This window comes from Neolamprologus brichardi, chromosome 16 (genome assembly GCF_056152115.1).
Source record: "Neolamprologus brichardi isolate AB-2024 chromosome 16, ASM5615211v1, whole genome shotgun sequence".
NCBI classification, from domain to species: Eukaryota; Metazoa; Chordata; class Actinopteri; order Cichliformes; family Cichlidae; genus Neolamprologus; species Neolamprologus brichardi.
The window spans coordinates 11,888,154-11,911,203 of NC_142119.1; the positions used below are offsets into that span (position 1 = coordinate 11,888,154).

The 23,050-nt window shown below is 41.1% G+C and overlaps 2 protein-coding genes across 15 annotated transcripts in view; one reads left to right on the top strand and one right to left on the bottom strand.

Moving 5' to 3' along the window:
• Positions 1 to 210: 210 nt before the first annotated feature.
• On the top strand, positions 211 to 7,685 carry nyx (nyctalopin). The gene is made up of 4 exons (XM_006805986.2): positions 211 to 272; positions 5,209 to 5,495; positions 5,951 to 6,255; positions 6,742 to 7,685. Exons 1-4 carry the CDS (start codon positions 251 to 253, stop codon positions 7,568 to 7,570), a joined length of 1,443 nt encoding a protein of 480 aa, XP_006806049.2. The 5' UTR covers positions 211 to 250; the 3' UTR covers positions 7,571 to 7,685.
• Positions 7,686 to 14,289: 6,604 nt separating this feature from the next.
• caska (calcium/calmodulin-dependent serine protein kinase a) overlaps positions 14,290 to 23,050 on the bottom strand; it is a 161,734-nt gene continuing 152,973 nt past the window's right edge. For 10 of the 14 annotated variants that reach the window (XM_006805981.3, XM_006805977.3, XM_006805974.3 and 7 more), the window contains 5 exons: positions 19,735 to 19,815; positions 19,574 to 19,654; positions 19,276 to 19,478; positions 19,112 to 19,195; positions 14,290 to 15,413 (listed from right to left, as the gene is read on the bottom strand). In XM_006805981.3, coding sequence (XP_006806044.1) covers positions 15,237 to 15,413; positions 19,112 to 19,195; positions 19,276 to 19,478; positions 19,574 to 19,654; positions 19,735 to 19,815 — 626 coding nt within the window. In that variant the 3' untranslated portion in view covers positions 14,290 to 15,236. The remainder of the gene's footprint in view (positions 15,414 to 19,111; positions 19,196 to 19,275; positions 19,479 to 19,573; positions 19,655 to 19,734; positions 19,816 to 23,050) is intronic. The other 4 variants (XM_006805985.3, XM_006805983.3, XM_006805980.3 and 1 more) reach the window with 1 other exon arrangement.

A 23,050-nucleotide genomic window follows, 5' to 3' on the forward strand; every position in this document is an offset into this window, starting at 1 on the left:
TTTGTGGAAAGAGCTACAGGTATGTTGCTTTGAATGTCTTGGATTTCCTCTGTGATTTGCTGTAAATTTAGCATCGCTGTAAAGACCGACTGTCTGTGGTTTCCTGTCGTTAACAGATAAAACTATCCAACCACACTAGATCATCTAAAGATCTCCAGCAGCATTTGTATAACTCATAATTGTTCATTAAGATCTCTCTTTGTGCCATTTCAGACCTCCGTTAATCCTGGCATGTCCCAGATGAGCGGCTATGACTGTCATCATTTTCACTGGTCAGTCTCAATCTCTTCTCTCTTCCACTGTTTCTGGGCTTGTTTGGCTTAGTTTCTTCTCCTGCTTTCAGAATTGCTGTGGCTCCATCGAAGACTGACCGATCAAACTGCAAGGCAGGGCTGAATTCGAGCTAATGTGAACCAGATCAAGAGTGAAAGCACAGGCGCAGACAATACTTATTGTTGTGGAGCTAATCTCTGATATAAGATCGTCTTTCTTAATCACATCATCGTTTCAAACAGCCAGTTTAGCCTTTGGGCCACACATCGACGTGACTCAAACATCTAGTCTTTAGTTAAGCAGCAGTGTCCTGCTATGGATGCAAAATCTTTTTAATATCAAAGATGCATTTATTTATTTTTAATTCATTATATCTTTTTATTTACTGGTGATCAGTGTTGGTCAAGTTACGTGAAAAAAGTAATCAGTAATTAATTACTGATTACTTCCCCAAAAAAGTAATCCCATTACTTTACTGATTACTTATTTTCAAAAGTAATTAATTACTTAGTTACTTAGTTACTTTTTAAAAACATGATTTACAACCTGAATAGGTGATAAAGCGATAGATCTATCAGCCCAATTCTACTTTTTCTACATAATCCATCATACAAAATGTAATCAAATGGAAAAGTCTCTTTTTAAAACTTGTTTTGTTAGTTTTAATCTTTTAACTTTATGCATGAAGCAAAATTTTAATTATATGCACCATTCTCTGACTGGAAGAAATTAGTTTAACATTTAAACCTATTTTCTGCACATTCCAGCACATTTAAAAAAAAAAAAAAAAAAAAAAAAAAAAATATATATATATATATATATATATATATATATATATATATATATATATATATATATATATATATATATATAATTTTTTTTTTTTTTTGTGTTTACACTCACTCTTTCAGATGCAAGTAAAACACAGCAGAAAATAAATAAAGTCAAAGACTAGCGGGCCTTTTGCTCTATTTTCACCTGTAAAGCAGGAGTAGAGTAGGCGGAGGTTTATCCTGGTGCAGGTGTGCTGCAGCGGTCAGTGGAAGGATACCGCAGTTTCTCTGTGAGTTTGTCATTACGTCGTAGCTACTCGGTGCTAGCTTGGAAGTTTAGGGGGTTTTTTTCGCTGTAAAAAGAAGTTTTCTTCCCACGCACAGCGGACACTAATGTTTTTGTCACTTTTTATGGAATCAAACTCAAAATAAGGTCAGTACTTCCACGCTTTAAACGCTGCACGCTCATACTCTCTCCCGCACTCGATATATGATCCATTGTTGATCTGCACACAGCTGTTGTCACAACATCACACTCGCTTGCGTCACTGTCATGAGACATTCTCGCAAGAAAATCACGGTTTTAGTAACGCAGTAACGCAGCGTTCCTACGGGAAAGTAACGGTAATCTAATTACCGTTTTTGCAATAGTAATCCCTTACTTTACTCGTTACTCGAAAAAACGCGTTACAAGTAACGCGTTACTGCCCATCGCTGCTGGTGATAGTAGACTTTGAAGGATTTGATGAATCAAAGACATCAAAAACTTGCGAAAAGTTTGAGTCGAACAATATTGTTTTCATGTACAGAAATAAGTAGAAATAACAAATAAAGGGACTCTGCTTGTAGTGGGGTACACATATACAGAATTTCCCAGATTGGTATTTAAATAGTATTTTATATTGTATTACTGTTATTGTTCAACAATGATAATTAAAATTTATGTTCAAGGTTAGTCGTTTTGCCTCATAATATTTTTAATGATTATGTTGTATCTTAGTCAAGCACTTTTTAAAAAATCCTGTCTGTTGTTTGAATCTGTCACAGTATTTCTGACCAATTTTTGGATGCATAAAAATAATTTCTGTAATTAATAAACAATCAAAAAAAAATCAAATTCATTGTCAACAAACAACAACAGCAACAAAAGGAAAACCTGTAAAGTTTTTTGGGTTTTTTTTTGGTTGATTCCACCTTGGTGGCCTTGGTGGCCTCAGGATCTCGTCTCTACTTTTTGTGGATGACGTGGTTCTGTTGTCCTCAGCAGATTTCGTTCTCTAGCTTGCACTTGAGTGGTTCACAGCTTTGTGTAAAACTGCAGGAATGAGAATTAGCAGCTCCATGTCCAAGGCCATGGTTCTCAGTAGAAAAAGGTGAGGTGGCTGACCCAAAGTGGCGGAGCTCAAGTATCTTGTGTCTTGTTTACAAGTGCCAGGACTTAACGGACAGATTGGATCACTGCAGACAGTGCCCTGATCTGTTGTGGTGAAAAAAGTTCAGATCATGAATACAAGTGTTGGAAATGAACTTTCTCTGAATGGTGGTTGAATGGGCTCACAAAAAGGATGAGGTACAGCTATCTGGAAGGGGCTCAAAGTAGAGCTGTTACTCCTCCAAATCAAAAGGAGCCAGTTCAGGTGGTTTGCACATCTAATTAGGATGCCTCCTGGCTGGCTCCTGGACGAGGTGCTCTGGGCATGTCCTACTGGGTTAGGACACACCTGCAGGACACACCTGCAGGACACTGGCCCTCGAGGCCTGGAGTTGGACACCCTTGGTTTAGGCTGTTGCCCCCGAGAAAGGGAGAGTAGAAGAGAATGGATGGATGGTTTGTGGCTGAGCAGTATGACAAGTCAGATAAAGCAGCATATATTTATTTTATACTAGAAATAGCTGTAATATTCATGTACCATTCATGGTGTTTACATATTTCAATTTCCAAATGTACTTAGAACACATGACCAAGAAACGCATGACTCAATGAATGAACAATGAAGTGCATGTAAGGTCAGTCATTCCACTGGGCTCCAAGCAAAATCAGATTATCTGCCTTTGAAATGCCTAATATCTAATATCTCGAAGCTCATCCAATTTTGTTTCTTTCATCCAAGAAACACAGTAAAAATCAAACTTCGGTGAAAACTTAGTACACAGTTATTCAGATTGTTGTTTAGACTTGCATGTAAAGTAGTTCTTAAATAGTCCAAAACACAGCAGCTAGGCTGACAATCACACATTAAAGCAAAGTCTAATCTGAGTGAGTGGAACCGGTGGTTTGCACTTATTTTACCTTTCATGAAAGTGCCTCTTAATTGTAAACTTTGACAGTGGACTCCTGTCTCTTCGAGAGTGTTTTTCAGTTAGTTAGAAGTTGTTTTTCTTAATCATGAAAATAATTCTGTCATCACGCCCTTTGGTTGTCTTCTGTAATGTTTCAGGCCTTTTGGTGCTGCTGAGCTGGTCAGTTTATTCATTTTTTTTAACAATGTGTCAGATCATTGATTTGGCCACTTCTAAAGTTTTCACCGTCTCTCTGAAAGGTTTGTTTTGGTTTTTAATCTAATGTCAAGTCAAGTGGCTTTTATTGTCATTTCAACCATGTACAGTGGTACAGTACAGAGTACTACTACATATGACATATAACAGGCAACACAGGACTACGTAAAGTGCAATTTGCAAAAAAATTGTAAAAATAAACAAGATAAGACAGTGCAGTGGAAATGTGCAAAATGCTGAGTATTGTGCAAAAGTAACTTGGTGTCTGTAGGTGTGTGTATGAGTGTGAGATACTGCAGATAAGTGCTTGGTAGTGACATGCATGAAGGTGTGTGTGTGTGTGTGTCAGTCCAGTCACTGAGTGTTCAGGAGTCTGACGGCTTGGGGGAAGAAACTGTTGTGTAGTCTGGTAGTGAGGCCTGGATGCTCCGGTACCTCTTCCCAGAAGGCAGCACGGTGAAGAGTGTGTGTGAGCGGTGTGTGGGGTCCTCCACAATGCTGGTGGCTTTGCGGATGGAGCGGGTGCTATCAGTGTCCGTGATGGAGGGAAGAGGGGAGAGACAGATTGTTGACTCTACACCAGTCAGTAATGACGGCCTCCCTAACTTTTATCAACATCTCTTCTGGCCTGATATTTAAAATTACAACGAAAAGCTATAAAATAAAGATTAAACACTTTGAACTTCAGATATTATGTCTGCTTCAATTTCATGGCCTCACCTGACCACGAAACTGCTTGTTAGGCAATTTTCCAGTTAATTTTTGACTGGAAATAGGGAATGCAATTCCAAAACAATTCATGGAAAAGTTTTGTAAAACCCTTTCAGTTAAAGTTGAAGGTTTGCAACCATTCATGTGTTGATTGTGATGGTGTATGATGACAAAACTACAAAAAGTTGCTCCAACAAGTTGTGAGCCCAACTCCTTTTGTTACATTGTGCAACTGATGATTTTTTATTTTTTTTTAAATGGGCAGGAGTGTGAAAGGTTTTCTGTCTTGATATAGAGAAACTGAAGCATTATATAATAATAATTATAATAGGGCTTGATATAAGGGGATGTGGTAAAGCCCTGTAGTTTGAAAAGGGTCATACTACAGAAAGGTGCGGCGTCAGGGTGATGAAAATCTGCTGCTAAAACTTCTTTCACAACTCTAAACCAGATTATATTGCAACAAGTAGAGCTTATTGTCCTTTATTTATTTATTTTATTTGTTTCATTACATTTTTTAATGTGATTTTTTTTTTAAATTCATTGACTACATTTAAAAAAACAGTTATGAAAAACACTGCAGCCTAAATATTTAGTTAAAGACAGAGTAGACAAATGAAATAAAGAAACAACATGGTATAAATTTATACCATGTATATATTTGTGTCACTTTTAATTTCAAATCAACCGATGACCTGATTAATAAAAAAAGAAAATATTGTTAATAGTACAGATGACATCATAGACAACAATATTAACACCAGCTGACTTTTTGGTGGCTCGTTTAATATGCATTAGCTCACATTTCTTACTTAGTGCACTTGTTTAGATAGAATTAGGCCTCCAAAGGTCAACACTCTTTCACCACATGTGTAGAACAAGCTTTTCAATTCCTGTAAAAATACTAAAAGTACCACCACACTCTGAAATAACACCCATCCTGTCCTCCTTTCAGTCTCTGTGCTTTGCCTGCTGCCTCAGGCGGTGCTGGCACGGTGGGCTTGTGTTCGCGCCTGCCCACCATCCTGCACCTGCACGCAGGAGAAGAGCTGCAGCGTGCTCTGCGACCGCTCCGGCCTGGCTGAGCTGCCCAAAGAGTTTCCGTGTGAGGCCTCCGCCATCAACCTGGACAAAAACAGGCTCAAGTTCTTGTCAGAAAGGGCCTTTGGTACCCTGCCCTCCCTCAAGTCTCTCTCTCTGGACCACAACAACATCTCCTTCATTACCCCAGGAGCCTTTAAGGTTTGCTGAATGTTCTGCTGAAGGATTTTGTAACCAAAAATGCAAACACGTAACAAACAGGTTTCTATCCAGAGGTCAGTTTGTCTCCTGCTATGGAAATGCTGAAAATTTCTTTCCTTTTAGCACTACTTTGTTGACCTGGGGAGTTTAACAGACCAGAGATTAAACAAAAACTACCAGAAATCAAAAATAAAATACAAGCTAATAAGGAAGCATCCTCACCAGTTTCATAACATGTAGACAATTTATATAAGATCCTGTGTAAATCATCCCCACAAAATATATGCATATATATATAAACTGCCTGAATGATCATGTGAGGAAACCCATCAACATGCAGAAATACAAAAAAAAATCTACACTTTCAAGCACTACTGTATCTTAACTAGATTTGTTAAAATTCATTTTTATATTTTTAGAGTTTTCAGACTTGACTAACAGCTTCTGTCACGCAGGGCCTCTCGAACTTGGTGGAGCTGAAAATGGCGCACAACGAGTACATCAGCTACCTTCACACACGAACTTTCACAGGGCTGAAGAAGCTGGTGCGCCTCGACTTGTCCGACTGTAACCTGTTCAGCATCCCTGATCGTATCTTTATAGAGCAAACGGCACTGAAGGAGCTGCTCTGCTTCCAAAACAACTTCAGGAGGATCCCGGGGGCCATTAGAGGCATGGAAAACCTGACTCACATCTATCTGGAGAGAAACAAGATAGAGGCAGTGGCCTACAACTCCCTGCTGGGCCTGGGTAGCCTCAAGTAAGCCACAGGCTCCAAGCTCATGCATGAAGTCACATAGCTACAACCAGGCATTCATTTATTGACTGAGGTTTTGCATAAACTCTTATGCTTATTTCCAGCTACAGATTTTTATTCCACAGTCACAGTTCAAAATACTGCTTATTTATCTCATGCAGGGTCTCATTGCACACTCAGTTCATCTTCTGTTTGAACTAAGCATTCAGAAGTTCAAAGTTTGTGTCTTCATCCTTAGTTCATGCACTACTCCCATCCTGTTTTCAGAGATTTTACAGATGACATGGAAGAAAATTATTTTGTGCAAGTGTGGTTCCTGGTGTGAGTCTGCAGTGCCTAAGGTAGCATGTGCAATTTTCTGTGCTGAAGCAAAAGCATGACAAACTGAATATTGGTAGCAAAGAAAGGCTGTCTAAATCTAACACAGCCACTGATCTTCTCTTATTGTGTAAACCAGTTCATTCTTTCAAACATCTTTATCTCTCTCAGGTACCTGAACCTCCAGGAGAACCGCATCAACGTGATCCATGAGCAGGCCTTCCAGGACCTTACGCGGCTGGAGAACCTTTACCTCAATGACAACTTGCTGTCTGATTTGCCCAAGCTCGCCTTCAAAGGCCTCAGCCGGCTCAAGATGGTCAACCTCGGGGGTAACCAGTTGACCAACCTGTCCAAGACCTGGTTCAGTGACCTGGTGGAGCTGGAGGTCCTGTACCTAGACAGGAACCAGCTGCTATACATCGAGGAGGGCACTTTTGAGAACCTGACCAGCCTAATCACCCTCCACCTGAACAGCAACAATCTTACCACCCTTCCCTTCCCTGTTTTCCAGCCCATCTACTTCCTGGGTCGGCTTTACCTCTTCAGAAACCCCTGGGAGTGCGACTGCTCCCTTGAGTGGCTGAAGGAGTGGATGGAAAACTACAAGCTAGTGCGGGACATCCCCTGCGCTTCACCTTCCTCTGTGGCCGGACTGGATCTCGGTGAGGTGGTCTTCGCCAAGGTGAACGGCACATGTGTGGACCCCGGCGATCTCAACCTAACTACGGCCTCCTCGGAGATCGCCTCCACCACAGAGAACCGCTTCAAAAGCCTCATTTTCACACTGATCCACACGGAGTTCGGGGATCAGATGGGGAACGGCACAGAGAGCCTCCGCAACGGCACCCTGATTGAGAGCGAGGATGGGCAGCTCTCTGCAGGGGTCACAGGTCAACGGGCCTGGCCAAGCGAGTCTCTTTTTTGCTTCGTTGTGATGTGGCTCAGCTTGGGTTTGATTGGCCAGTCAGATCTTTTTTTCTCTCTGTACTGCACGTGAGAACAGTGGAGATGAGATCTGCTTCATGACCCACATGAGGAACATGGGAAGCTCCCGAGATAAAAGATGGTTTTATTTATTCATGCGAATATAAAAGGGTTGCTATTCATGTTTGCGTGTGTTAATACTCTGATGTAGGATTTTGGGATTGTTTTCCTGGTAAAATGCAAAGAGGGGAAACCGAATATTTTCAGGTAAGAAGGACTGGATGTGGTTTACCATACTGGTTATAGATTAAAGATTTATATATACTACTTCATATGTGATCATGCTCCTCCTCGTACATATACAAATCTGTACAGTGGCAGGATTCATCTGTGCAATTGCAGTGGCAATGAAACTCAGACTGTGTAAGCTAACATCTAGTTTTTTTGTTGCATAAGTCGTCATTTTAATTATGATGTAATATTCATAGCGTTACATAGTCCGACTATTTTGTTTTTGTATTTTCGTTCACAATGTTAAAGGAGATGAGAGCTCCTGTAGTTATCTCCTAAACACATGTCCGCTCTTTTTTTGTGTGTAGGCTCTGCAGCTTTTCCACAAATGCATTAATCTTCTTACCGCACGCGGCTCGGTGTCGTCGCTGCTTGTGTGTGCTATAAAGTAACACAGACGGACTTTATCTTTGCCTCTAGTGCATGGGTATAATCTCTCTCTATACAGGGACTGTGGTGAGTCATTGCCATATATTGTGGATGGGGGGCAGTGTCAAAGCATGTTTAATGCATATGTACACACTTACACTGTTGTGCTTTGTGTGGCTGACATACCATAACACAGGCGACTGCTTTCTTTCTACCCCGGTGAGTGTGAGTAGTTTGGTCAGACAGCCTGTGGTGCAGTTCAGTTTTGTTATTAGACACAATGCTCTGTCAAAATCTATTTTTCTAAATAAAATAAATAATTAAGCTTTCAATGTGGTGGCTCAGTGACTCCTTTCAGCATGAGTCGAGGGGTTGACCCGTTTCACTTAATCCGCCCAGTGGCCTCTTTGGCTCGTTAATGTGGGATTATGCTGGGGCTAAGACAAGCGAGGAGGCTGATGTCGCACCTCGTCCCTCTCCTGTCGCTCTCAACATTTTCTTTTGCTCGTCCAATTCCAGGTCACAGGGGAGCAGGAGGAGTCTGTCCCAGCTGTCATGGGAACGGGAGGAGAGGCACACCCTGGACAGATCGCCAGTCTGTCGCAGGGCTGCAAAGGTTCATATCTGAACAAATTTCTAATGTGATAACAGCTATGACAGACTTGCATTAATTAATATAACATCATCTCTAGTCAGTGGAATTTCCAGGCACCTTTCCAAGAATTTATGATTACATGTTAAACCTTTCTAGGAAATGAACTGGAAACAACAGAAACTGTGATCAAGGGGGAAATCCTTCTGCTTTGAAGATTAGAAACATTATTTCATGTCTCATGGAGATATCATGTAACATATGTGATGTAGTATCAGGATTGTTCAGTACAGCACACATAACAATCATAGCAAATAGAATAGTACACTTAGAGATTAAATTTACTTCTCAACATATAACATGTTGGAATTATCTTAACAACATTTACTGCACTATAATGCACTGAGTGTTGTTACTTACTGGTGCTTTGAATATTTTACTACCTGTGGTCATATGTGTGCATGGTGGCAGGGCTATGCTTGTTTAGCTCTCTGAGGTCTAAGTTATCATAGGTGCCAACGTTCTCCTAACCCTGTATTTTGGAGAAGGGCACATGTTGGCCAATTAGAATGATTAATTTGCTCATTTTCCGATCACCAAGACTTAGAAAACAGTTTAATACAAACAAAAGCCCAGGTCTCGAGGATAAACAGCAGTCATCTGGGAATTATGCACTCAGACTGTCATGTCTAAAGTTATAACCCTCTGTTGCCATACAGCATTCAGCTTTAATCTAATCCTAAGGAAACAGAATATATATATATTTTCTTTTTATTAAAATATTCTCCAAAGTCATGGCAATCACAAACTAACTGACACAAAAAAGACAGTTTTGGCCTTCTTTAAAGTACAGTTTGTCACCCATGATGACTCAGACCTCAGCGAGTTAAAGGGAAGCCTGGTGGAGCTGCAGCCTATCAATCAAAGTGCTCTATTAGGATATAATAACTGGGATTGTCAATGAAAAGTCAGGACTCTTGCGATCACATAATGACTATATACTCTGTTATTGCATTACCAATAGTCTGATAGATAGTGCTAGAGACTAGCTTACCAACGAAATGAGCATTTAGCAGCTAAAGCAGCAGCTAGTTCCCACAGGAGTTGGTGGAGCCCAAAAACACACTGACTTTGTAAAGGTGGCAATGATACACAACAAATGGAGACCTCATTTCTAATTCACCACTACAGTGTCCTGACTTGAAATCTCAGTTGTAGCACTTTCTTTTGTTTTTCTTTTAATTTCAGCTATAGCCAGTTAGCTTTGTTGTATTTTGTTTTTCATAGACACAGATAGTTGCTAATCAGTGCAACTCATCAAAACTGAAAGCCAAACTTACAGGTCTGTTAGTAACCACATAACCATATAGCTACATTAAAATAATCCCTCATGGTACATACGGGTATAAGATCAAGTTCAGTGACTCCAGTTAGAAAATGTGAAGCCCAATGAATAGCTATTGTTTACACTTGCACATGTGTGTCAGCTGGTAATTTAAATATGAAGGTCTATGGAGATGTCTGTGATGGCTCACTCTTAAAGTTGGCCTGAAGTGGTGAACAAAGTTTGCCATCTCTCACTCAGAGAACCAAGGTTATAACGGTATATTCTGTAAATGCTGAATATATAAGCAACAATTTGCCACAAAGTTGTATCACCTTAAATGGGAAACTTTTCCCCTGGCAATACATCCATCTAAAATATTTTCATGTGAGTTTTCTTGCCTTTAATAAAATCAGACGACACTTGCCCTGTGGTGATTAAAGTGCCAAAAAAGCTACATCAAAACTTCTGCATGAAGTGAATGTAAATATTTTATTTCTCTGTGTCAGACTCAACAAATCTTCACGTTCTTTACTGTTGATCCAAGCTGGATCTCTGCCTCCACCTCAGTGATAAAAGTGTGTGAGAGGAGCGTGGTTATTGTACATTTTCCCCCACTCCCAGGGCTGTTCACTTTAAATCAGTGTGGGGCTTTCAGAGAAAGTGAAGAAGCCAGATTTAAAAAATCAATTATTTTTCTTCTTCTTGCTTAGGTAACACATCAACTGTGAGATATTTAACATCCATACCTGATAAAAAAATGAATAAAAAAAAAGAAAACGAACCACAGCTGTCCTCTGTCAACTGCTCCTTGTTTTTCTTTCCCCTGACGTTAATGCTATGGGATTATTCAACAGCAAACCACAGGTTTCAGCTCTGGAGGACTCTAATCGCTCACTTGCATTGATTGAAATCACCAAATGCAGTGTTTCAACAGAGGTCAGCTTAATGCACATTCACCTGAGGTATATAAGCCTCAGGAATGTATGACATGCTGGACTCCATTTATTATGCGTGACTTTAACTAAAAGTCAGGCTTTTCTTTCTGGTGGAACGATGTATGCACATACACACATAAATACATGATTAACTTCATCTTCATATGTGCCACAAGGTGAAGAGTAACAAGGTCATTTGCATCTGAAACATTTAAATTAGCCAGTTGTTTGATATGAAAAATATATTGGGAAATGCAATAGATAACACGTTTTTCTCTCTGCAGTGCAGTGTGAATGCATGCTGTGTGAAACAACACAGCTTCCTGTTGCTGTTGTACTTATGCTGCTGAATGAAGGCCAAAAGCGTGTTTTGCAGAACATTACAATGATGTGTAACAATTTCACACTGGCCTTAACCACCAAAATCTAATGAGTTAAGAAGAGGATTTTGGGGCCATATCCATCAAGGTATTCCTGAGTTTGCCAGTATGAAACTTGGATAGATGGACGTGATACTTCAGGCTGAGGCTTTCCTTTTGGGGAGATTTTGTGTAATGACCCTATCTGGCCTCAATAATCCATGCCCGTTATATTGTTTTTTTCATCCACTGTGGTCTGCCTCATCTGCCCTTGCTGCTGGTACCGCCTCTCTGCTTTATGTGTACACGTTTTCCCGGTTTGACCTCACCATAACCAGGCTGATCCAACGAATGCACACCTCTCAGCCTGCAGGAACTAAAGGATCTCCTGCCAATGTTCTGAGGCGCATGTTGAGACTCTGATGGAAGAGAACGGCTCTGGCAAAACAAGGTGACCTCTATAATTAGGCTGATGATTTGAGCAAGATTTGAGCATTTTTAGTTCAAATGTAGTTGCAAAATCAGGATTAGACAAAAGTCTTAAAACTAAAAGCAGATTTGTCAGTGTTTGGGATGGGAACCACTGCACTAAACGACCTAAAATCATAGTAAATAATTGCAGCTGGCTTCACTTTGAGCTACTTCAAAACGTAGTAAATGTGAATTAAAAATCTAGTATTGCAGTAAAGTGTAGTATGAACCTTTTGATTTTATGCTGCAATAAAACTTAACATGTGATCAGCCCAGAAAAGCACCTGCCTGGATTCATTGGTTTGGATCGAGCTGCAGTTGCTGACAGGCAGTGCTGAAGCTGGAGGGATGTGCACAAAGCATTTTCTTACAGGAAACCAACTTTTATGTTCCCAGTCTGAAAATCTGCTCGTAGCTCAAAAACACACACTTGTACTAAAGAGACAGGGATCTGGGAATAATGAAACAATACTGTGTTACCTCAGAAGCAGGCGGCTCTCTGAAACGATTTCTCTGTTCCCAACTCTGTTAACAGGAGTTCAAACTGCGTCACTGACATCCTGAAATATGTATGAAAGCGGTACATAGCTTTAGCTCCAGAATCAAACCTCAAAATTCTCCCTGCTGGTGTCTTGTGGTGAGAACTGGATGAAGCCAAAGTCTCAGTTGTCCCTGAATAAGAAAGGGCCTTCCCTTTTTTGTTCAGGGACATCAGGACCTTGATGTTGACTGATTTTTTTTTTTCACACTGAAACATACGTTTGGATGCAAAAACTTCTTAATTTTCTGTCATTTTTACACACTTGGTGTGTAATGGCAGTTAGCCCATCCCTTTTTTAACCTTCTAGGACCTTTCGTCCACATATGTGGACATCACATTTTGGGTTGTCTAGACCAAAACACTAAATTTTGCTCTACAAGGGCTTGATATCCACTTATGAAGACATTATACTGCCACTGTTGTAATGAAATTTAACATGAATGTCCTCATATGTGGATCTCATTTTTGTCATAAACAAAAACCAGGTTTAAAAAAAAAATCTGGTTAATTCTTTGTTTCTACATTCATCAGGTCCTAATCAGCCCAAATAGCAAAGGGAAATTAAAAATGCAAGCCATGAGAGAGTTCAGGTCTTAGGAGGTTAAGCTATGACCTACATTTTGGACTTTTTACATCAGCGAGTTTGGATGTGACTAAAGTAAAAGTTCAGTAAATGTAAATATTAGCCAAGTTAGACGTAGACACTGGTCTGAGATTTCCCATAAACATCTATACAAACATGATTTTGCAACTAGCCTGGCTCAATGAAAAATGCAGGTATGAATAGGGGTTTTCCTTCAATAGATGAATTCATCAAAAATTGCATATTGTATTTATCTGGGGTTATCTTTTAAAATGTATTTGATCTGAAGCGTGTGAAAAAAAACAAACAAACAATGGAAAAATCATTTAAAAACTAAGGAACGGGGAAAATACTTTAAAAAAAAAAAAAAGTAATATAAAGTTCATGGGCCTCCAAATATCAGCTTAGAATGACCCATTCAGAAAAAGTAATTTGTATTGTGAACTCTACAAGATCTGCTTTGTTTGTGGAGGCTATGAAGCGGCTCGAGGCGACTATTGTTGTGATTTGGCGCTACATAAATAAAATTGAATTGAATTGGACAGGCTGCTGGTGCTGTGAGTGCTCCGAGGTTCACTGCTTTTTGGCAAAGAGCCACATTCCCCAATATATGAGCAGACACTAGACGAGTTATTATGGCTATCGTCCAACCTCTAACCCAGCATAAAGCTGGAAACTGAAGATTATTATTAAATTTGAATGAATCCATTTTTTCATTACATGTGACCTTTGAGTTTCCAGCTTATCGACCATCCCTTTGTGAGAAGTCCCTATCTATGAAAACAATTTCTCACCCCTTCCTTACATCTTTCTCCATCTCTGAGTGAACGTCACACATTAGTGCATTTTTGTGGCTTTTAATACTAAATGATACACGTACAGCGTGACCAGCACCACCCTGAACAGGTCTTTGCCAGATTTTAGAAGAGATGCTTTTCATGTGACGCTGCAAAAAAAACGAAATGAAGAGACACTTCAAGTTTAATTTTCCAACACATAAAAGGAAATATATTTAAAAAAGAAAAACTGTTCATACCGAAGAACCTGCATCATTGTGGAGTCATTTACACCCGAGGGGCAGTCATATTCATATACTGTATGTGGTTATTCAGCGGCACGCACGGCCTCCTCATCCTCTGTGAAGCCGTCAGCTCTGCACAAAGTAAAGCGTGCACTTGCACTTGCTTTGCACACGGTTACAGTTTCAAGACAGATCTCATCTATCGCTGCTTTTTAAACTGGATTGAAACACTTACACTCTTGGACATCACAGTTTGGAAATGGCAAATGTTGAACTAGGTGTACGAGAAATCAAAAAGAGAAAAAAAATCAAAACTTTTATTAGATTTCTTCCTTTTTTTTTCTTTTTTTTTTTTTTTTAAATACAAACACATCTCACTTACATGGTCGATAATTCTAGAAATTTAGAAACATCACCTGAAATGCAAGGGATGTGCATAGGTGTCAAGTCAACATCTGGCTCAGTCACTCTTGGTTTATTTTTAACATTTTTGTTTTCCTTTTGGTTGAGTTCACTTTTCCAAAGAGCTGGAATGTTTTCTTTTTTTAAAATTTCTTTCTGGTAATATATATATATTTTGTCTTCTTTTAATTCTCGGAGGGTTTACAGAGGGACACGGGGAACACTGACTGACAGCATGGAAGCTTGCAAATGTCCACATGCATGATAACCTCATTCAAATCTCTAAAAACATTTATGGATTTATTTAGAAGAGACAGTACCTGGTAGTCCAAAGGTGCGTGTGACTGCACTAACAGCTGGAGAGGGGAAAAACAAAACAAAAAACATCTGCAGATGAAAGACATTCCAGTGTGTGTGCTTTTACTGCATCTGCTGATAGACAGCGTCTTTCTCCAACAGCCGTGATGGGAGGGTTACTGCAGGTGCACTAACATGAGAGGACGGGACGCAGTACTGTCTCTTTAAAACAAACATCTACAAAAATGTTGCCTCCTAGCTAGTACAGAGATGACAATATTCACTTTTACTCGGTTTTTATACAACACTATGAGACTAGGTCATCTGCGAGGGCAAGAGTCCGACGCTTGAATGCTGTTACGCTTTCACAGTACACTGAGTCGGTTCCGATCGAGTGCAGTGTAGAGAGGGCTGCCCTGTCGGCTTCTGTTATTAGAGTCTTCTGTGTCGGTGTTGTAGTTATGAAGAGGGCAAGACGGCTGAGGTGTTGCTGGCGGGAAGTGGAAGTGGAAGAGGGGGAGAGAGCGCGAAGGCGGATGAGATGTTACGGGTCAGTACACCCAGGACACAGGGACCCACTGACTGGTGGTGCACACCAGGTCAATGGCCTCCTCCAGGTGCCTGATGGTCTCGTCAATCTCGTTGTTGATGATGGTCTGGTCGAAGTAGTGTGCGTAGGTCTTCTGCAGGATCTCCGACTCTTTCTGCAGCCGCTGGAGTGACTCGTCCTGAAGGAGGAGCAGGAGGAGTGAAAATGACAAAAAAGGTGAAAGCAAGACAGGACCAAAAAAAAAAGAAAAGAAATCCTTAGGGCCCCTACACACTGTGGGATGTAAAGTCTATCACAGGAGTTTCCACATTTTTAGGTTCTTATACCTAAAACTAACCATCTCATTTTCAGTTTCCATAATTTTATCCACAACATTTAAAGATATCAGTGAGAGGATCAGAGTGACCGGTTCACAACTAATACAAAAAAATACAACAACAAAAAAGCCTCCACTGGAGGCTCACGATACACTGCCACGTTAAGACCTTTTTAGAGCACATTAATTGGAAAATGCTGAGGCTCAGTTAGGGTCAGGAGCAATAAATTCACGAGTATATTTAGTAGATTTTTACCTTCATACTCAGAACATTTCCAAAGTTACAGTGCATTGCATTGCATCCCTCCTGAAACAAGGTTTTATATACTCTGTTAGATTAAACTCAGAAAACCTAATGAATTGGCCATAGATGGTTTTCTGGCTTGAAAGGCTGACTAAAATATGGAACAGGAAGTTAGCACAGCAGACCAGACTGTCCGCCAGCTTTAAAGCCCAACCCTGTGTCTGCTACAGCACTGAACTGTACGCATTTCACTGTGTTAGACCCACAGTGATGCACACTCAACCTGCAAGATGGCTGTGTCACACAGTGTGTTGGCCTACAGCCAGCAGAGGAGGAAGAAAACAGTAAAAACACAGTTGGCAGAACTTATCACTAGAATCATGGAATACACACACACACACACACACACACACACACACACACACACTAACACTAAAGCATCTGCTCTGTCAGGTCTTACTTACTGGCAGTGTTCGACACCACCTGGGCATCTGAGCGGAGTGCCATGCAAACAAACACACGCAGCGTGCAAAACAAACAAACAAAAAGACGAGTGCAGAGACGAGTGAGGAGCAGCATGCGACCTGCGGAACTCAAACCTCAAGCCTGATCCAGACTTCAGTGGGAAATCTAAGTCCTAACTTACAACATAACCGGGAACCCTTTTAAGCCAGGTTACATGGAAGGTCACAATGTAGGGTTGAGAGCGGTTCCTGGTTATGTTAAAGGAAGATGTAGATTTCCTGAAGCATAATTCAGGTATTACACACAACTCAGACATACACAGTAACATGTCTCACAGTTGGGTGAAATCAGTGGCACACAATTTTAAAAGGTGACTTATTATGAATTTCCTTTAAAAAACACACACACAGAGCCATGTTTTCATATCTTTGTGGGGTCATCTAACTGACATAACCCTTTCCCTAGCCGCTTACCCTAACCCTCCAACCTAAACAATAGGCTAAAAACCACATTTTGAGCCTCAGAAATGATGTCAACCTCGTGGGGAAGGGCATTTTGTCTCCATAAGGGCTGTTGGTTCCCACAAGTATAGTAAATTCCAATGTTTGGTCCCCACAAAGACATGTAAACATGGTACACACACAACACACACACACACACGTCAAAAAAATTACAGGAACACTTTTTAATCAGAGTGCAGCATCAGGTCAGTCAAACCTGTTGGATATTGACCTGGTGAGTTAACTAGCAGAGGGGGTTGTTATCAGTTTCAGCTGCTTGGTCTTAACAGATACAGTATAGGGGCAAGAATGAGACAATCCCAAAACAGGAATGGTTGTACAGGCGGAGGACACCTTTTCTGACTGTTCTTTTACCATTTTTCCATTTGGCTAGGGTCAGTGCTACTACTGGTAGCATGAGGTGATACCTGGACCCTACAGACATTACACAGGTAGTCCAAATCCTCCAGGATGGCACATCAATATGTGTTAGTGACAGAAGGCTTGCTGCATCTCCCAGCACAGTTTCAAGAACATGGAGGAGATTCAAGGAGACAGGCAGTTAAGTCCAGGAGAGCTGGACAGGGCCTTCAGCAGGACCACTATCTGCTCCTCTGTACAGGGAGGAACAGGGTGAGCACTTCCAGAGCTACAACATAACCCTCAGCAGGACAATGTTCTGGCTAAACAATCAGAAACAGACTTCCTAAGGCCCTACGGTGATGATGCCCAGCCTAATGCAACAAGATGATGCACGTAGTTCCTGGAGGATGAAGGTACTGATGCCATTGACTGGCCCCCACACTTGCCTGACCTAAATCCAATATAATCTCTGGGACATAATGTTTTGGTCCATCTGAAGCTACCAGGTTGTAACTCAAGACTTTTTGGGCCATATCTATCCAGACCAGGAGCTCAGTAATGCTCTGGTCCAGGTCTGGGAGGAAAGCCCCCAGGACACCATCCATCACTCATTAGAAGCATGTGCAGCGTCATCAGACATGCATACAAACATGTGTGGCAAACCACTCAGTAACATTTAGAGTTGGTGCAATGAAATTCAGCTAAATGAACTAACCTGCCGGATAATTTTTTCACCTTGACTTTCAGCCCTCCATATGGCATCTTGTAGTTATGGACACATTAGCCAGGCCCCCCCCATACTGAGATTCCCATTACAAAGTGTTCCTTTAATTTTTTTCAACAGTATAAAAATATAAGACATGTATAATGATTATTTGGAAATAAATTAAGCAAAGCTAGTCTCCTGCAGTCTAAAAATAAAAATATGCAGTTTGAAATGAGCATAACGAATCAACTTTAACCCTTTAAGACCTACCATAGAACCAAGTCCGCCAGAGCTTATATTATATTTTTACATGCTGTAGTGCCATTTTTGGGAGCATTTCAAGTTGCTATACATCAATACAACCATTACAGCCTAGATTTTAATAATATGTAGGAATTAAGTGCATAGTAACTACATAAATTGCAAAAAAGTGCAATAAACTACAAAAAAATTGAAAATCGTTTTTGTTTTTTTAACATATATTTCTAGTTAGAGAAATTTAAGAGGCTTATCCCTCAAAACTGTAAATACAAAAAAGTTGCACAAAATAGTTTGCCACCACAGGAAATTTATTTTGAGTGCCTTCATAGTTTTATTTTTGAAATACACCAATTTTTATACACTGCAGGAAAAACGAAAATAAATATTATAGTGCAAATTTGCAAAAAAGCAGCATATGCATCAAAATAAACTATTTCCAGCAGTGCAATATGAGTCCTAAGCATCCCAGAAACGATACAGAAAGTCATAAAGTCAAAGATAACTTTTAAAAACACCAGTATAGGCTCATTGAGGCCCGGACCGTAAAAAACTACATTTCCGCGAAAATGACGTCACTTCCGGTTTCGGGCAGGTCATGGCGGACATGCGATCGTTCGCGCTGCCGTCTAATCCAATGTAGGAGGTGTTACAAACAGCTGATCGGATCGGCAAAGCGTGTTTCTGGAATATTATGTTTTTGTTGCTGCAAGCGCTTTTTATGCAGTTTTTGCAAAGCTATATGTGGAAGGAAACTGTGACTTAGGACAAGCTGATGGCATAAGATGTAAGTACAACTCCTCAGGTTTCATATGCAAAAAAAAATATTGCGCTAGCTCACGTGGTTGCAGAGCTACCGGGATTTAAAAATAGTTACGCAAAACAGAGCGTGCCCGCTCCTACCGGTTTTAAAGGGTTAAAGACCGTAAAAGTACAGTAGAGTCAGGTTTGGTTGTTTAATGAACATCAGGAGAGCTGGAGAACATCACCAGCCTTATGCTGAGTGCGTCAGTCATTTTCCTACCTCATTAATGCCCGGTGTGATGGTTGGTGCAGCGATGAACACGACGTACGGGGCAAACTCGGCCGTCCGCAGGACCTTTAAGGCCTGATGAAAACACATGTTAGAGTTCAGTGTCCTTACGTACTCCATGCATGAAGACTTGGCGCCCTCACGTAAGCACGCACCTGAGGTTCAACGTCCAGTATGGCGATGAGCCCCTGCTGGTGGATCTTGCGAATGGTTTCCAGGCGCGTCCCGTACATGGCATCCTCGTGGCTGCCATACTCCAGGTACTCATTGTTGCTGATGTCCTGCATCATCTGGTCATGGGAAACGAAGTAGTAGTTCTTGCCGTTCTCCTCATCCTTCTTTGGAGGTCTGGTTGTGTCTGTGAGAACACAGGATCAGACACAGGAAGTGAGAGAATTACACCTCCCTACATGCACAGCAGCGCTCGTAAAGACTGTCGATTGTGCGTCTTACGTGGGATGGGGTAGGCGAATCTGTCAGGGAGTTTGGTTATAAGTGTGTTCTTAATATGTCTCCTGCCCACTCCATGAGCGCCTGACAGAGACAAACACAGACAGTCAGTGAGGCCACGGCAGATGTTCGAGTGTCCTGCTGCTGCACTTGGTGTTACTCACCTAACAAAACTAGCGTTTTCCTCTTGAAGGCAGGAAGCTTCACAACCTCCTCATATGTGACAAGGTCTAGTTGGTCAAACACTGGAGACGAGAGACGCCAGAGACAGATGCAGATTAGGAGGATGTGCAGAGAACTGTGTGGGATAAAAACAGCTAGAAAACTAGAGTTTAAGGGAAGCAAGGAGGCTAGAGAATATCTAACACATCCGCTAACTACGAGGTGAAGAGAAACCAAAGCAGATTAAAAATCTCAGTGAAAAAAGGCCTGATGAGGAAACAGTGGGTGGGAAAATCTAGAGTTGGGTTCAGAGAGACAGATCCACTGCCCAGCTCGAATAATAATTGAAATGCAAATTAATCTCTAAAAGAACCTTTGATCTCTCCATGATGGTTTTTTAAATGCAGGCCAGCTTCTCATTTATTCTGCTGCTCATTCAGTCAGCAGCTACACAGGAAAACTGGGATATTTCAAAAAACCTGTTCAACCTGAACCGGAGCTTTCAGTTCTACTTTTTACTCGCTGTTGGTGGAGGTTTAAAGGACACCTGTTATGCTTACTTTCAGATAGAAAGTAGACTAAATAGAGGAAATTGCAGAATGTCTGGGCTGCAGAGCGTATCGCGTGTTAAAGCTGAGCGGCTCACTGTGCTACGTGCTCTCTGCCTCTGAAACATGAGCCTCTGTGCAGCCAACATCTCAGCCTGCTGACAAGCGAAATATAACACCCACAAGTCAGCAGCTGCTGCTCAGGCTGACAGACTGATGGTGACTGTGACAGCGACATTATATTGGACTGAAAAGGTTATTAAAAGACTGGTTACATTAGTGGACCCGTAGATGAACACACTACACCAAACGTGAATGAGAAGACAGGTTAGGGTCACCATCACAGCACGCAGTGTCTAAAAACACACAGAGTAAGCTACACGGTTTCAGTTTTGCCTCAGCCTTCTGTTGTTTTTGTCAAGAGCAACAGAAACAAAAGTGAAACGCTGGCAGTGACAGCTGATCTAATCTACACAGTTAATCAGAGAAGAAGAAGAAGAGAGCAAGAGAAAAGAGGAGGAGTTGGTTGCTGTCACTGGTTGTTACTTACATGCAGAGAGGCCGTTCAGTAGGAGAAAGCGAGAGAGATGAACAGCAGGGGTCATAACATGGTTACAACAGCAGAATTACAGAACGCAAAACAGCAAGATACAACATCTGGGCAGCTGTGCAGCAGCACACAGTGCCGAGCGGAGATGGATGCAGACAGAATACTGTTGTTGTTGCTGTTAGAGAGTTTATTCACACTAACTGGTGACGTGTGGGTTGGGGGTGGTTGGTGGTGATGGTCACCAACAACCACAAGCAGCGCAGCAGAGCCCGGCTGCATCCAACTATGGAGGCATCCTGCATCTGCATCCAGCTGTCCGAGGGGTAGCAGTGGGTACTTCCCAGGAATCTGTCACCCTGTTTCCCAGCTATAAATGATGATTGATGACGATTTATATAAAATAATAATAAAGCAGTCACACAGAATTGTGTAATCTGGTGTTTTCCAGGACCTGCAGTGATTACCATATCTAGATGTTTAAAAATATGTTGCTGATGATAACGTGATTGCTTCTAGTTCCAGGAATTCAGGAGTTGCTCATTATTTCAGGATATATGAATTTATAAGGGACAGTTACGAACGCTTCTCCGCATTTCAGTGCGTCTTTGGATGTTGGCAGTGAAGCTAATGTTTTGTGCACCTGTTGCTCTGCCTGTGAAACGTTGGCCCGACTGTTTGATTGGGGATACAGCGTCAGGTTAATTCTCGCTCAACCATCAACAGTCTGATGTTTCTGTTTGATTGTTAAAGCTGTGCCATTGCAGTTTCTACCTCTGCATGTCCATCTCATTGAGATACACAGCACAGGACTAACAACAAGGAATATCTTCTGCTAACATTTATGTTAACTTAAAGTAATAATTGAATGTGGGCCTTCTACTCTACTGTCTGTGAAAACGATTCTAGATTAGGCAGTGATAAAGCCAGGCCCATTGATGGAATGTAAATGGTGAGGGAGGGAGAAATATGTAAGAAACTAAGCTTCATGGTGCCATCACGCATAGTTTTATTTTTCTTAAAATTCAACTTGGATCCTATTTGAGGGACGTGGCGTTTTTTCAGCTTCTGATATGGAGCATAGCAGAAAAAAGTTTGTGATCCAATGGACTAAACTAGCAGAGCTTGAAGTCCGTCCATGCGGACTGTCTTTGTAAATGTGATGAAGTGATTGTCATGAGAATAGCTCCCTCACAAGGAAAACAATTCCTGGGAAATAACCGGAAACGCATCTGACTGACACTTTAGTCTCATGGTCTCTAACATGAAACAGAGCGAAGCTACAAAGTCAAGCTCATCCCTGATCCCAAGATCAGCTGATCTAATTGGTTAATTATTTTGGATACACCATTTAGGCTACTTTGGCTTGCCTACTATTACTGCAACCCCCCACCCCCACCTACCCCCCCAAGCTTTTATTGTCATGCTGTATGTGATTTATGCAACATATCTATGGTGTGTTGTTTGCAGGGGGTTTTGCTGCTGCTTGCTTTATGCATGTGTATATAAGGTGGGGCAGTCCACCAAAAACAAATGACAGAGGATGAAAATAATTGTTTTTGACTTGTTTTAGTGGTTCTGACCAAACTGTTACACACTGTTGAACCTGTTATCAGTAAAATGTTGGATGGAGTTACAGCAGACTCACTGTTTTGATTATTTTGAATTCATCACTAAATGATGGCATGCAGATAACTGTGGGTCCCATGCATTCACTAGTGTGTTACATGCTTTGGACTGTTCAGACAATTTCTTTCACAGGACGGCTTCACAAGTCCATGTGCCTGTAAGGACCTTGGACGGTTTTTGTTCGTACTGTCCATTCAAAGAAAACATCCAAACATTCCATTTGAATGGAAGCGAATGGGAACAAAGTCCTCATTTTGTGCACAGAAATGCCTGAAAAACAGACTGTTCACAGGAGAAAAAAAAAACAGATCTTTACTCTGTTAATTTGCAGCTTCAGGTCAACTTTAGAACAGATTTCTTTCACAAAATGACTTTAGTCCCCATTACTGCCTAAAAGCAAGCAAGGTAGGATCTTTTCAATGCCAACTTTGAAGCAAAGGAATGAGAACAGCACAAGAAGAGCTCTGATTGGCACTGACAGAAAATACTGTGTCTCCGTCCTTCATATGGGCAGTGATGCATTGGTCACTCAGGGTGTTAGAGTGCACGGATTTATAGACATGCTCACAAGAGTGGATTTTCAGATGCACACAC